The following is a 15277-nucleotide window of genomic DNA, read 5'->3' on the forward strand; positions in this document are numbered from 1 at the left end:
GATATTAAACTCTTTCTTTTTAAATATGATTTCATATGTTATGTCTGCTTTTTTCTTCTATTTTCAAAAGGGGGATGCGATTATATAAGTGTTTTCTGTCCACTTAATATTTCCAATTGAGGTATAAAGAATGACAGAAGATGACAAAATTGCGCAATGTAGTAAGTTGAATGGATACATCTTTGTTTTTTTTAAATTTATTTGAATAAAATGACATTTTAATGAATTACATTTACATAAAGAATCGGACTCTTTATACAAGAACCTGATGCGAAAACTTTCCGTTCCCTGTTCATATAAGACTGTTCGCCAAACAATATGCATATATTACATTTGTCTTTTTTCTTTTTTAGACAAGGCACTGTCAGTTTGTTTTCGATCTATGAGTTCGACTTTGTTGTCTCTTGTTCCTCCTTTACAGGATATTTTTGTAATGCTGTATGATGGACCATTAGTCCTTTATCAATGAAAAAGACGCAAATACATGGTCAGGAGTGCAGGAAATGGCTTAAAACATCAACAAAATAAACAATCATTTAACCTCCCAATTTCATATTGAATAAACAACACAAATATTGAAATACCTATCTTTTCGTAAACTCATATGCATGTGAGAATGTTTTTCTTTAGTAGTACATTCAAAACGATGAATGACGCAATTGGCGTGAGATAAGGCTAATATAAGACAACGTATGATAAGTAGTTTAGAATTCACGACCCAACCTTAAGGTTAGTTACACTTATTCACGTAAGAATTTGTTTTCTACTTATTTTACCTATATAATTTATTAAAATAAATTAAATAAAGACTTTTTGTAATTTCTTAAACGCTTTTGCAGAATCCAAGTAAATACTATGTCAATGGCAATTCAGCTGGTACCATTAACTAGTTGTAACATTGTTGAGTGAAATATGAAATTAATTTTTAATTCATTCTCTGAATTTGTAGTCAAAATTCAAATCATCTTTAATTGTTGTTTAAATAGCTATATAAGATAACAAGTTCATTTGTGTCAATATATTGATTAATACTTTGAACGCCAGATGCGCATTCAGTCTACCAAGACACATCATTGACGCACGATTCCTAAAATTGAAAAAAGTCAAACGAGGTAAGAAAATGAAAATCAATCTCGTTGAAATGATCAACGATAGTTTATAAATATTAAAGATACCAACTAAGATAAAAAAAAAAAAAAAAAAATAAAAAAAAATTAACAATAAATGAAAAAGAAATAAACATAATCTAACTTGATCTTTTTTTCCTCAACTTGCTCAATGAACCTGACAAATATATTTTGAAAATAGAATATAGGGACATTATGTTTAACTTTTTGTTTGCAGTTATAATGGCCGGAAAACACGCAATTATTACTGGTAAGTGTTGTATATTTAACACGTCATCATCCTTTTCGATCATACGCAAAATCAAGATGACATATTTGATGATGTTGATACTCATGATGAAAGTAACACACTTAAATCAATTCAAATCTGTGAATTAACAAATAATAAATTTTGTAGAGGTTGATAAAAATATCACAAATAACCAGTTGTATAAGCATACGTTTTATATATAGTGCTAGGCTAGAACTAGAGGATATTATAAGCATTAACTATAAACTATGCAACATTATACAAATATTTTAAGAACTAACATCGAAAGGCCTAAAACCAACTTTCTAATTCAACATCGTTTGACACGTTCTATTTGACCGGATTAAATTACTAGGTAAAAAATGTTCATGCATCAAATCACAAAACGTACTCGCAAGCGCAAACGAAGTGTTGCAGATTTTAAATTATTTATCATAACGTTGTTTTCCACCAGTTTCATAAAAATTGAGATATCAATATTGTTTGTTAAGCTCCGACGGCATCAATTAACGATGCGTCGCCAGTCAACCTAATTTGCAACAATCAATAACCAATTGATGCCGTCGGAGCTTAAAATACAATTCAGTAATCCCCTTCATACTATATACCAATAATCAGTATATACAAAACATGATTTTGTCTTAATTAAACATTATTAAATTTTGTTTTAACTGGTCATTTGAAGACTTCAATAATGAAATATATGTTAGTTCTTAAATGTGCCGAACTATATGTCAGTTATTAGATGTTCCGAAATATATGTTAGTTCTTAAATGTGCCGACATATATGTTAGTTCTTAGATGTGCCTTTAACCAATAATAGTTAACGTTTACATAGTTTAACTTGTATGGATAGTTATTTAATTTGCATACCTTGAATGAACATTCACTATTCTACATTACAGGGTTAGTAGCCATTGTTGGTTTATTCTATCTCTCAAGTGTCAATGGTGAGTTATCTTAAATGTTATACTATCTGTCGTGCACTTACAGATGCATATTTCAAAAGAGAATTGCTAATGCAGATATAAATAGTTCATTTTAACATATTGACAAATCCTGCTTATCAAGAAAGCTATCAAAGGCAAAACAATTCTTTCAAACTGACATTTTTAAGATACTAGAATTGTTGACATTATTTGTTTTGCTTTTTTGAAATGAGCATTCTCTTTGTGTCAACGCATTTTTAAGAAAATTAAAATAACCTAGAAATCACGCATTCCTCGATATAGATGATGTCCTTCAATTAAACAATTTAAAGTTTGCTGACAATTTTTATGACATTTTTTACATAGAACTTTGAATAAAAGATAAACCAGATACAAATACTTTTGATACCCCTTACATCAAGGAATCTTAAAGAAGGAAACTATAAAAGTTTATGAGTAAAGATATTATTTAAATCGTTTCAGTTGTGTACCCTTCTGTATAGCTACTTGCTAGTGCCCTTTTATATATAATGCTATCGCGCTGTTGGTATGACATTCCGAAGTCGACATTTTCTATCATGAATTCCTTTAAATGTAGTTACAAGACGGTTAATCCCCAAGGATTCGAAATTATAAAACCAAATGAAAATACATCATTGAAAGTTACAAAGAGGATATACAATCTTTAATATTAAACTGTCGTTTAAAACAATTACTTACATACTCAGAAAAAACCCAGTTTTCTTGAGATGTCGAGAAAATGAAGATGTGTTACATAACTTGTTTACTTGAAGATTTGTCTAAAGTATGAAATGTATGATTAGAAAATCTGATTATTTTATCTTTCTCAGGATTATCATGTTTGTTTTGTGATAGCGTTGTTAACATCACAGATTGCCTAACACAAAAAGCTTTATGCACAGACAACGACGAGGTAATTTATTGGTTTTAGCTTTTTAATTAGCTTTCTTTCATTTTTTTCTTTTTTCATTTTTTTTTATTTTAAATATGTTGGATAAAATATGATTAAAAAGGAAATAAAATAAACTGTAATCACCATTTCATAATAGTGTGTTGGTTCTTCGGTTCAATTGCATTGTTTTCTGATTTGAGGTTGATGAAACTATTTTGAATGAAGGTTTTATTTTTATTTATCTATCTTTATTTCATATTTGAACACTGCTTAGATATACAGCGATATACTATAACAGAAGAAAAAAATCCGAATAATTTCATTTTGTTTACTTACTTAAAATAAAATACTAATTACCATTTTTCAAATCAACTTGCTTTTTTAATAAACACGACAAAAGCAGTACTGTTTGGTTTATGAAAGTTGTTTGTGTGTTTACGGTAGAAATAATTTTAAGCTTGAAACGGACAAGACTAAATTGTCGCTATTTTCACACAGCCATACACAATTAGTGAAACCCATACCACAAAGTCTGCTGTAAAATACCTTAACAGGACAAAATTCGTAACATTTATATATTTGACTTGTTTCGCACTGCATTATAGAAAAAGTCTATTATAGTAGTAATTTAAAGTATGTCAAATATATAGAAGCATTGGAGACCAAGTTCTTTTAATTCATATACATAATGTAGTAATTAGTGCGGGCAGTATTCATACTTAGTCATAAGAAACCTCAAATCAAAAAAAAAAATATGCATATGTTTTTTTATAACTAAATGGATAGTTTTCATTATACAACTTATGTACATATACTTTTTTCTGAGAAAAATTCGTTAATTTGTTCACATTTAGAAGAAATTTACTTATTTTTAATTGCTTGCTTCCAGGAAGCAATTCGCCGACATATTTTCCGTATTCACAGTGACCTGAGCGTAACCCTCCTCGTAAAAATCCGGTGGTCGCAATACGCATGGATCTGTCATTAAAATAAACAATTATCTGATTGTTCATGTTCAACACGTGCTCAGTAAGCATGCTTTTTGTTATTTGTTTACTATAAGGTGACAATCGGTAAACTTCGGCTTCAAAACACGGCATTTAATGAGTAGCCATATTTGTTAAATCATATCAGACAGAGAAAAAAATTGACGATTAAACAATATATATGCGTTAAAAATGAGAAATTCGTGCACAGAGGACTAAGTTTATGATATATACATGCAATGGTTCAAGAATTGGATAAACATTATTTTTCACCTCTCACTCGTTTCATATGACTTTAAATCGTGCATTTTTTCAGCAATGTTTCCTTGACAAGGTTATTCTACCTGATCTATCAACTGTATTTTCAGCGGGATGCAGATCTAAACAGGTAAGTTATATCTTATTTGTATTCAAACAGTTTAACTCTCGAAATGACTTGAAACCGTGAGGATTTCATTGTCATTGTATAACACATGTTGTCATGTATTAATGTCAACTTTGTACTTGTTTGGTTTTATAACTATTTTTATATGAGCGTCACTGATGAGTATAATGTAGACGAAACGCGCGTCTGGTGTACTATATTATAATCTGGTACTTTTAATAACTATAGGCAGCAAGCTGATTTCAAATTGGATCATGGATCTGTGATAAAATGCCAATAATTATAACAAGCTCTGACATATATTGCATTTTACCGGACACACAGTTGGCACGTATAAAGTCCAAACTGGTTTACCTCTAGAATAAGTGTTTCTTTAGAACAATAATTTAAATCAAACACTTCAATGTCAGCTATAAAGCCACGATTAATATGTTTCCATCACAAAAAAAAAATAAGTGCCTAATGAAACTGATAATAGTAATCTTTTTTAACAGGTGTGCGATTTAATAACCAGTTCAGTTGGGAGAAAAAGAAGTACTGTGGCTTGTGCAGAGTGCTGTGATTTACCTGTTGACAACTCAACATTAATCCCATGCAACGGGTACCTATGCAACCAGAGTAAGTAAATTCTTTAAAAATAGGTCAAAACAACCAATGATATAAACTTCGATGTACCGTCCAGTTCTAGACAAGTTAAATATTTAAATTAAGAACACAGACTTGAAAGCAATCTCTTGTAATATCTATAAAAACCGAGGAGATGTGCATTGATTTTGCAACGAAAATACTATCCCATAGAAACCACAGTTCGTTGATGTTACCAACTTACGATCAACGCCCAACTTTCAAAACGAATAACATCAATTACACTATAAAAGTCCCCAGCATACAAACAAAAGACATGATTCTGACTAGAACACAAGGAACTTAATTTATGCTTTACCATCAAATTTACGATGCAGAAACAAACGACAAAATTTAATTAACAGACTCCTAACTTCGTACAGACACATACAGAATGTTACGTGTAAAACATAGCTGTAGGCGCTCGATGATAACTCATTTCTGTTGGTTCTTGATACTGATAAAAATCATTTCAAATGGAAAAAAAACCCACAGATATCAATGAAAAAAAAATTAAAGTGTTTAGTTTTCAAAAGCAGCATATTCATACAAGAAAGTTTTTGAACACATATGTTGAACGATATCACATAAAGTCTAAACTAAGAGAGAGGCAAATGACGTCAGCGGGGTATTCAAGCCACAATTCGACCATCAACTGGCAAGGCCATTTTAAAAAAAGAAAAACAGAAAAAACATAGTACACAAAAAGCAACACGTAAAAAACTGAAGACTGGGGAACACGACCCCAGCAAAAGCTTGGTGTAATAGTATAAGATTTATAAGATGTACAAGAGAATGTACTCATAGGTTGGAATTTTAAACTATAAAGATTTCTGATTTTTTACAATTATAAGGAGATGTATGCCATAAGATATCCTTGTTTACCTTTACATTAAGTTTAAATTCATGGAAATTCTAAATTAATTATAAACGAAACAGGTATGAAAAGAATCAAATAGTTTCAGAGATTTATCTGTATATGTAACTTCTAAATATGCAGACATTCGTAAAGTAATTTGGTTCTGCAGTTTTAATTAACATGATCGAATTACGTTTTAACTTAGTTTTAAAAGGTAAACAAAGAAGATGAAACATATGATATCATTTGTGCAACCTGAATAAATTCCCACTTCGAAAAAGCTATCATTACCTTACCATATTTATAGAACCTCAACCAACACAAGCAACCTGTGGAGTGTGTGACAAAGTAACACATCCAGAAGATTGCTCTGTTGACCAACAGTGCCAACCAACTGAGGTAAGACATATTAATATCTAAACGTACACGATCATAATTTATGTCCTTTTTTGAAGAAACAATTTTAAATTATTCATACTATACTGATATAGGAAGATGTGGTATGGGTGCCAATGAAACAACTCTCCATCCAAGTCACAGTTTATAAAAGTAGCCATTTTAGGTCACTGATCGCCTTCAACACGGAGCCTTGGCTCACACCGAAAAACAAGCTATAAAGGGCCCCAAAATTACTAGTGTAAAACCATCCAAACGGGAAAACCAACGGTCTTATCTAAATAAAAAGTAAAAAACACGTATAAATTACATAGACAAACGACAACTACTGTACTTTAGATGATCATATATGTCTTCAAATGAGTTATAATTGTGAGTGTATCCATCAAAATCAAACAACAACAAAGTTACAATAATAATGTTTTAATTTTAGCCAACTTAAGGGGGTAAGTCTTGGTGCCACCAAAATTTCCGTCTAATTTTTTTAAAATTATATTTACATCATTAAAAAGATAGAGGTCTACGCATGGTCTGCCAAAGTCTTGGTGAAATTCACTGTTTCATTTTATGTTTAGGGTATATTAAATATGACTAGTTTTGGGTACACTAAAAAACGGCCTAACACTTATACAAGAGGGATGAAAGATATTAGAAGAACAGTCAAACTCATAAATTGAAGATGATTTGACATCGCCATGGCTGAAAATGAAAAGGACAAACTATAGTACACAAGACACAACATAAATGCTTGATCACTGTTTACAATACTGCCATGATAAAATGCACAAATGACTGTCAATATATGTGTAAGAGTTGTCTCCCATATACAAACTCTACCTACTTAATATTTAAAATGTTAAACAAAAATTTAAAAAAAAAAAAGAAAAAAGAAAATGGTGTAAAGTCCTATGTTTGAATTAAAAGTCCTGATAAATGTATTTTTTTAGGTTTGCAAAATCAACACTGTATTTACTGGTGGTGTCATAAAACATGAACTTGGATGTGAGCAGAAAACCGTAAGTTATTGTTTTTAGGCTATTTATAAGCTGAATTTATTTTACAACTTTAGAAAAATATGTATAATTTCTTCTAATGAGGCCATAACGTTTGTGCTATTCATCATACCAAAATGTTTAAGAGGTTGATATGTGCATAGAAAAATGAGAATTCGGATTTTTAGAAGAAAACGTCATCTAACAAATTGGAAAATATTTGATCGTCTTAAATTGACGCAGATCAGGTATTACTAATATAACTCTATAGATTGGTGGAAAGATATTGATTAAGGAAAGATATGTCGGAGCAAAATTAAATTATATCATAAAGAAAAATCGTTGACACAACAAATCGCATCCATAAGCGCAATCCTTGGTCTGTTTATGCTTCATCTTTTTTTTTGGAAAATGACTGAAATATATATATTTGAAAGAGGGGTGCTTTTCAAACAATTGGGCTCGGCTTTACCGAGCAGTGTTATAAGATATAAGATAAATCAAATATGATGTAAACTCATACCGAACGAACAAGAGTGTACATGTGGTGACTGGTTCTTGACGTTATTCAGTAACACTTATAACATGTCAGGACCTTAAAATCATTCATGCATATTTTTTTTTTAGAATAATGACATAATTTACATGTCGTACCATTTAATGTTTAGTTTCAAAGGGTTTCATACTCGAGTATGTGTCATAAGATAGTTTAATTCATTTTAAAATTAACATTTGTAATATTGAATCTCTATCAAATATTATACCTAAACTAGTTAGATTTAAGACAAGAAATTTAATATTCAATAACAATTAAGATACCAATTTCAAAATTTAATAATCAATAGCCCTAGGCAACACATTGAGAGTCAATTAAACATTCTAATGCAAATTGGATGTAACAATTTTTTTCATTGGCTAACAGTTGCCGTCAAATCCACAGTTGACCAGGCGTAACTAAGGAGAGACCCGCCATTTTGAATTGATGAATCAACAAATGTTCGATTACTACTATATAATCAAAAATAAAACAACACCTACCTAGAATTTGCCGTTTTAATGTAATCTTATCCAAATCTGAAGCGTACAGGTAACAAAATAACCTTCAGTTTGTAAGTTTTCGTTTGTATGACGTCACGTTTAGCCATGACCTCTTTGTGCCAAAATTATTCATGAAGCTTCGCGGATTTTTTGTTATTTTACAAATTTAGACATTTTTTGTCGTATTTTTTTTTTGTAATGCATTAGAATCGGAATAACAGTACTGTAGTTGAAGAGTTGCCACTGTCAATTTTGATTTGTCGCGTCGCCAGTAAAACTGCATTTGCGACCGTCAAATCTACAATTGACGGTGGCAACTCTTCAACTACAGTACTGTTATTCCTTAATCCTCCTGTCAAACGATTTTCTGTGACATAATCGATAAAATATAATTGTTTGAAATTATATATGAAGCATTGTCGTATTGCAATGCATTTACATATTTCAAATTGATATTTATGAACTACTGCATTTAAGCTGGTATCTAAAATTACAAAGAGATAACTTTGTAAAATCAGCTAAACGTTTTAAATACGATGTAATGTGGAGAAAATATTAAACTTCTCTATAATAAAAATTAGTGTTTGTCAAACTGCTTTATAGTCAATGAATTTTTCTGAGAGAATGATTGGTTCCAGTTTTTTTTTTTTATCTTTTTTTCAAATTTAAGGATCAAAGTTAATATTTTGTAAAAATGTTATGAAAATTAAACGAGCTAAATTTATTTTAGTCAAGGTGTTAGGTACCACCTTAACAGTTATATTTATCTTAAACTGTCTTGTACCAAGTCAAGAATATTGCAGTTGTTTCTAGGTATTTTGCAAGTTTTTGATTGCAATTCAGTGTTTTATTGCTTCGTTGTTGTCCTCTCAAAGTTGATGTGTTTCCCTTGGTGTTAGTTTGTAAGCCGGACTTGTTGTGTTTCAATCGATTTATGACTTATGAACACCGGTATACCACATGGTCGTCACTAAGCTACCCGAGAGATTGGTCGGTTAATCTATATTGAGTATGTGGTTATTTGGGCGGTTTGTCTGTTAATCTGGTCTGTAACACGTCTGTTAAGAGTAAATCGCACAATTTAATGATAAACTCTGTTAAATATACAGAATTTTTGGCATATTATAAAAACCAAATCAAAAACAGGGAAGTGTCGCGCAAGTATGTGGCATTGATGCTTATATGCATAGCAATTGTCTTGGATAAAAGGTGATATTTTTTTCTAAGGACTTTGGTTCTGAAAGATAAGTTGACATTAGTAAATATTTCATAATTGTAATATAACTAGAGTAATACAGCATTTAAGAACATAAAACGGGAATAAAGTCTGTAAATGGGTTGGACAATTTGATTTGAGTTATTTGAAAAGTTCAAAAGGGGATGTACTTCTGCAGAAAAAACGACAAAACGATGTAAGAGTATCCTTCTAGTATGAGGATTTTTATTTTTGACTTATCGCTTCAATATAGCGTGATATTGATTGGCCGCTGGGATATGAATGACTTTATTATTTACGTTATCAATCAGCCTTATATTGTGTGTCTGTACAATGTCTGAAATATCTATGAATCTGTCATGTGTTGCAATGTAGCGGTTTAAATTCCACACATTTTCCGATATAAAATGTCTTTCAATCTAGTCATCATTGTCATTTTCTGTCTAAGGCAATGCATGAACCAAGTAAGGAATATGACCGGTTTTCTAAGACATGGTTCAAAACAATAAATTGACTTGAGTAAGTTTGTTTTCTATCAATATTTGTGTTGGCCGTGGTTGCTGATTTACTTTAATGTGTAACAAAAAGAATGTTTTGTTTTCCTTAAAATCACAAAAAAAATGCATAATATTAATTTTATTTTTCGAGTTATGATGTATTTCGATTGTAATTATTTAACCGGCTAGCAGTCGGTAAACGTTGATTTTGTTTTGAGTGACCTTTAATTAAGAATTGAATGCTTCTTTTTGTAAATTTATTGGGATGTAAAAGCGTTGACCGAAGTACATTGTGTATGAAGCGCGAAAGCGCTTCATTCTAAAAATGTACACACGGTCAACGCTTTTACAACCCTATAAAGTTACAAAATGAAGCATTCAATACTTATAATTACATTTTTTTTTAGCTCGGATCGTGAAAACAAGATTTTTATCAAGTTTTGTTTAATTCACCTGTGCACTTTATTGTGGAACCTCGTGTCATCACGAATGATAAATGTTATTGTCTAATGCAACTGCTTACTGTAATTATAGTGTTGTAGAGAATGGTTGATGTTTAAAGATTTGTTTATATTTGTATGCAATTATAAACATATTTCAGTCCATTCGATAAAAAATGTTTAAAAATGAAATACTAAATTTTGTATATGTTAAATAATTTTAAATGTGTAACTTGAATTATCCGCGATGTTTAATCACCACAAATTAACTTTACCACTTTTGTAGGCAATTAAATACTGATAAGTGATAAGAATAAATATTGCAAAGTTTCACCCTATGACAACTGTGAACATGACTGATTATATATTTTTGACAAATAATCTTTCCATTCTCGATTTTATTTGTTTCCTCATAATCTTAACTTAAATATGTGTCTTTCGAGAAGATTATAATGAAAAATTATTCTTGTTCGGGTCAATGGCAGCAACAGCTACAATATGTATCCTCTTTTTGCCATATCTATAATTTTAATTTCATCCTAAGCTTTTGGAAAGAAACGGCAGTTTGAAATTGCTTTTTTTATTATTATTTTTATTATTATGATCTACAGTCCTTGAAATAGGATTAGTATTTTTCACTTGCGTCAGTTTGTCGGATGCGTTGAAATAACTGTTATTCTAACATGACGTCCTTCAAATGCTGTGAGTACACACCCGTGGTAAAATATGAATATATTAATAGGGCTGTTCCTATTGTACTCCCACGTCATATGTATTTTAATGAATGAGCTACCCGACGTCATAGAACAAGGACGTCAGAATATAAGCATTTTACGGGAAAATACACGCTTGTGAAACCGAAAATCATCACAACTAGAAAACGTCAACAAACGATGCTAAAATGTGATATAAGCCAATGTTTTTAAAATATATAAGACATATAAGTAAATTATCATTAAATTCACCCAAAACTATTTAAAAACATTATTGTAAATAGTTTAGCAGTTTGTTCCGTTCTTTTACGCCAATTGAATGGTGCGTTTATTTATGGGAACGGCAAATGTCAGCCTCTACCTAGAGTGCTTCGATCCAAAAGAATTGCCGTATTTGCGCTATAAGAATCGAAATAATTCATGGGGGCTTGAATATATCGTGATTTTACCACGGGTTGGCCCTTTATGATAAATATTTTACCCTGAGCGATAGCATGCGTTGAAATAACTGTTAGTATATGCAACAAACATTCGGACTAGCAGAAACATATCCCAAAGTCGAAAGGTTCGTTCTAATAGAAAACTTATCATTTATCAAAAACTACCACGTTTTTAAGATCAGCACATGGTTTACAAAACTTTGATGGAAGTCAAATTTCTTGTTGGTTTATTACAATTTAGAATAATTTTTTGAAAAACTCTCTTAAAAAAATATATCATTAAATAGAACGTGTCAAATGCGTAAGACACAAAAATGCTAAACTTTTAGTCTATGGAAAAATTAAATGTAAATAATACATTACATTGACATTCCTTTCAAAAAACGTTCAATTTGGACGTGTTAACATTTTGGGGAGACATGGACAACTTGATGGAAATTGGTGAAAAAGTTAGCGTGTCCTTAACATTTAAGGCTTAAACAAATCTTTAAAACAAATCACATTGCAGTAGTTACATTTGTTTTCATAGTTCACTTGTCTTTCACAAATTTAAAATACCCTAAATCAGCATGCTACTGAAAAATCTTAAACAAGGGCTTAATTATGTAATAAATAAATGTATATTAAAATTATGTTTTATTTAATATCGATTAAAATGAGGAAGCAAGACAAATAATTATTTGATAATACGTAAAGTTGATTTGTTTTTGTCCTACCTATGCATCAAAAATTGGTCAAATGAAATATAGACCGAATACCGTACGTAACGTCTTATTGATGTTTTGTTACATTACGAAGTTTATATTATCTGTAATGTTTTATATGCTCTTTACCTATATAAATGACCAATTGGTGTCATTCAGGACAATAAAACAGAATCCACATGATATAATATGCGACCATTCTTGGATGAAATTATATTACTTTATTATTACACTTTATAAAACCATTGTTATCAATTTTCCATTACCACTATGATTTTTCTAAATTTATGTTGCATTGTTCAAGTGTTATTTCCGTATATATTAGCCACTCATCCTGAGCCTACCCATTTTCCGATAACATCCCATATAGCAGTCATATTATTCTTTTATTGCCATTCATAACATTTAACAGACCAATTAACAGACCGAGTTCTATACATCAGACCCATGAACGGACCAGGATTTTAATAAAAATTGCATATTGACCTTGCAATGATCTCGATAACATCTGATTAACAGACTTTAGCCAACCCGATTAACAGACCAAACGCCGATATAGCCACATACTCAATATACATTAACCGATCAATCTCTCGGTTAGTCGAGTGACGGCCGTGTACTACTGCTGCCTTTATTTATCAACAATATTTGTCTATCACTTTTCAGGTGTGTGATGTACTTTTGACAGAATATAGAAAAACCCATTCAACGGCACTTCCAGCTGCAGGTAGAAGAGCCGACCACGGAGATCTTGTGCTATGCTCTGCTTGTTGTGATACGTTAAGTTGCAACAAAAAGCCTTGCAAGGACGTTCGTGAAAGTAAGTTGCTATTCATTTAAGAACAAATATAGTGGTGAAAAAATGGAATAGATCCAGAAGAGGTAAACATATTATAGTGGTAGGCATAATAACACTCAAATTCAGAGCAAATTTTGTAGTTATCATTATAAAGTTAAAAATAATTTAAATAACGAACTTCAGGGAAAATTAAAGATGAAATGTCCGTCGAAAAACGGCAAAGTCTTAGGTTCAACCGAATGAAAAACGATTATTATATTCCAGACTTGCAACATGCATTTCCTAATTAAGAGAATGGTGGGTTATAGCTGCTAAAATTACTAGCATATTAACTTCTCATTTGCATGACAGTTCCATAAAATTCCTTGATATTGACAACGATGTGTGAGCAATCAAATTGACGAAATACTTAAAAGTACCAGAAATTGGGCAACAGTAATCAACCGTGTGCTATAATTTCAATCACTAGAAGACAGGCATCATTGTCAACAAAGAAAACCAAAACGGCATGTAATCTGTCTATAGACAAAGCACATTGGCAACAATGAAAAACAAGAATTAAAAATTACATTAGTTCACGAAATCATCCTTCAAATGACTATAGTTATACATGTTCAGGACATAAACCAGTTTGGAATATATGAATGCTTCGTTAACCTTAACAACAAACAATGACAACACATAAGTGTATAAATATTGTTTAAACTAAACTAAGTGTATTGTTTACAATTTCTTTTCTTCTTTTGCTTTATCTTTAAAGTATATTTTGAATTTGAAAATGAATTGGTGCTTTACACTATTAATCATCAAAGGTAATTGTTTAACCCATCATCTTCAGAAAATGCTTGTACCCAGTCAGGAATAAGGCAGTTTTTTTTTAAAAGTAGTTCATTAAGTTTAAACATATTTATTCGTAACGGAGTGGCCAAACCAGTTATTTCAACTCATATTAATCCCTTTCCACTTTACTGGTGCGAGTGCTGCCTTGTACCGGCATTAGCCTGCTCTTTTTCAAAATCTGCAAGGTTGTCTTATACGGGCAAGATATATGACTCTCTTTTGACGTCTTTGTCGTCTCCTTCGGACGAACTATCATCGTTTTCCTCAAGACCATACTCGCAAATGGTGCCAAGGGAGAGCCGAAAATTCAGACACTGAAATTTTCTCCACGGGGCGGGGATCGAACCAAGAACCTTTGTATTGTTGGTCCAATGCACTAACCACTACATCACGATACTCAAGTTGATTAGTGATAGATCGCGTTTGGTTTGGTCAGTTTTAATGGACAGTCTCTTTGTTATTTTGCCATGTAGTATTGTGTAAAAATAAAACAATATTAAAAAGAATAAAAACATCTTTTTATACATCTTTTTATATATCAAGTTGTAGTTTGATCCAATCAAAGACATATTTGTCTTCATGTGTTCACAAGACACTATTCTGCCTTATACACAATTGGTGTTTACATTTTATTTATACTAATATTTTTCGAATTGCATGAAATTATCTCGAAAGTAACATATTTTTATTTATAGTTCATATGTTTTTTTCTTTTAAAGCTCAGAAATGTCATGATACAGCTATTTGCGGTTGAGAAGCACAAGAAAGGATTTCTTGCAAGCCGTTCAACATTGTATAATAAAGTGTTTTGAATTTCATTCTTACATTTTATAGGCATCTAATAACAATTAGCCCCACAATTTTTAAATTCAAAAAGATAAACAACGGAAGCAATAAAATAAAACAGAACGGACCTACAACATTAGTGTCAAAAGAACAAACAAATTTAAGGAAAACTTTATATAATGACTGACAAATCGTTCAACAGAATGTCCTCTACGTTTCCTAAAATAATAAGTCACAATCTAAAATATCTAAGACGTTACCTGCTATTCTGTGGGGCTTTATGTATTGCATTTAACAAGTATACAAATCAATGACAAAATATGCACATGAATGAATAAGTTGG

The 15277-nt window shown here is 30.9% G+C and overlaps 1 protein-coding gene across 1 annotated transcript; it reads left to right on the plus strand.

Moving 5' to 3' along the window:
* The first annotated feature begins 669 nt into the window (after nt 1–669).
* LOC134727027 (uncharacterized) lies at nt 670–14924 on the plus strand. Its single transcript, XM_063591413.1, has 10 exons — nt 670–729; nt 1345–1377; nt 2283–2327; nt 3158–3240; nt 4522–4593; nt 5085–5208; nt 6381–6472; nt 7417–7485; nt 13176–13329; nt 14868–14924. The coding sequence occupies exons 2-10, from the start codon at nt 1350–1352 to the stop codon at nt 14900–14902; spliced, it is 702 nt and encodes a 233-aa protein (XP_063447483.1). The 5' UTR covers nt 670–729; nt 1345–1349; the 3' UTR covers nt 14903–14924.
* The last annotated feature ends 353 nt before the right edge of the window (nt 14925–15277 follow it).

The sequence above is a fragment of the Mytilus trossulus genome, chromosome 7 (assembly GCF_036588685.1).
Source record: "Mytilus trossulus isolate FHL-02 chromosome 7, PNRI_Mtr1.1.1.hap1, whole genome shotgun sequence".
Taxonomy (NCBI): Eukaryota; Metazoa; Mollusca; class Bivalvia; order Mytilida; family Mytilidae; genus Mytilus; species Mytilus trossulus.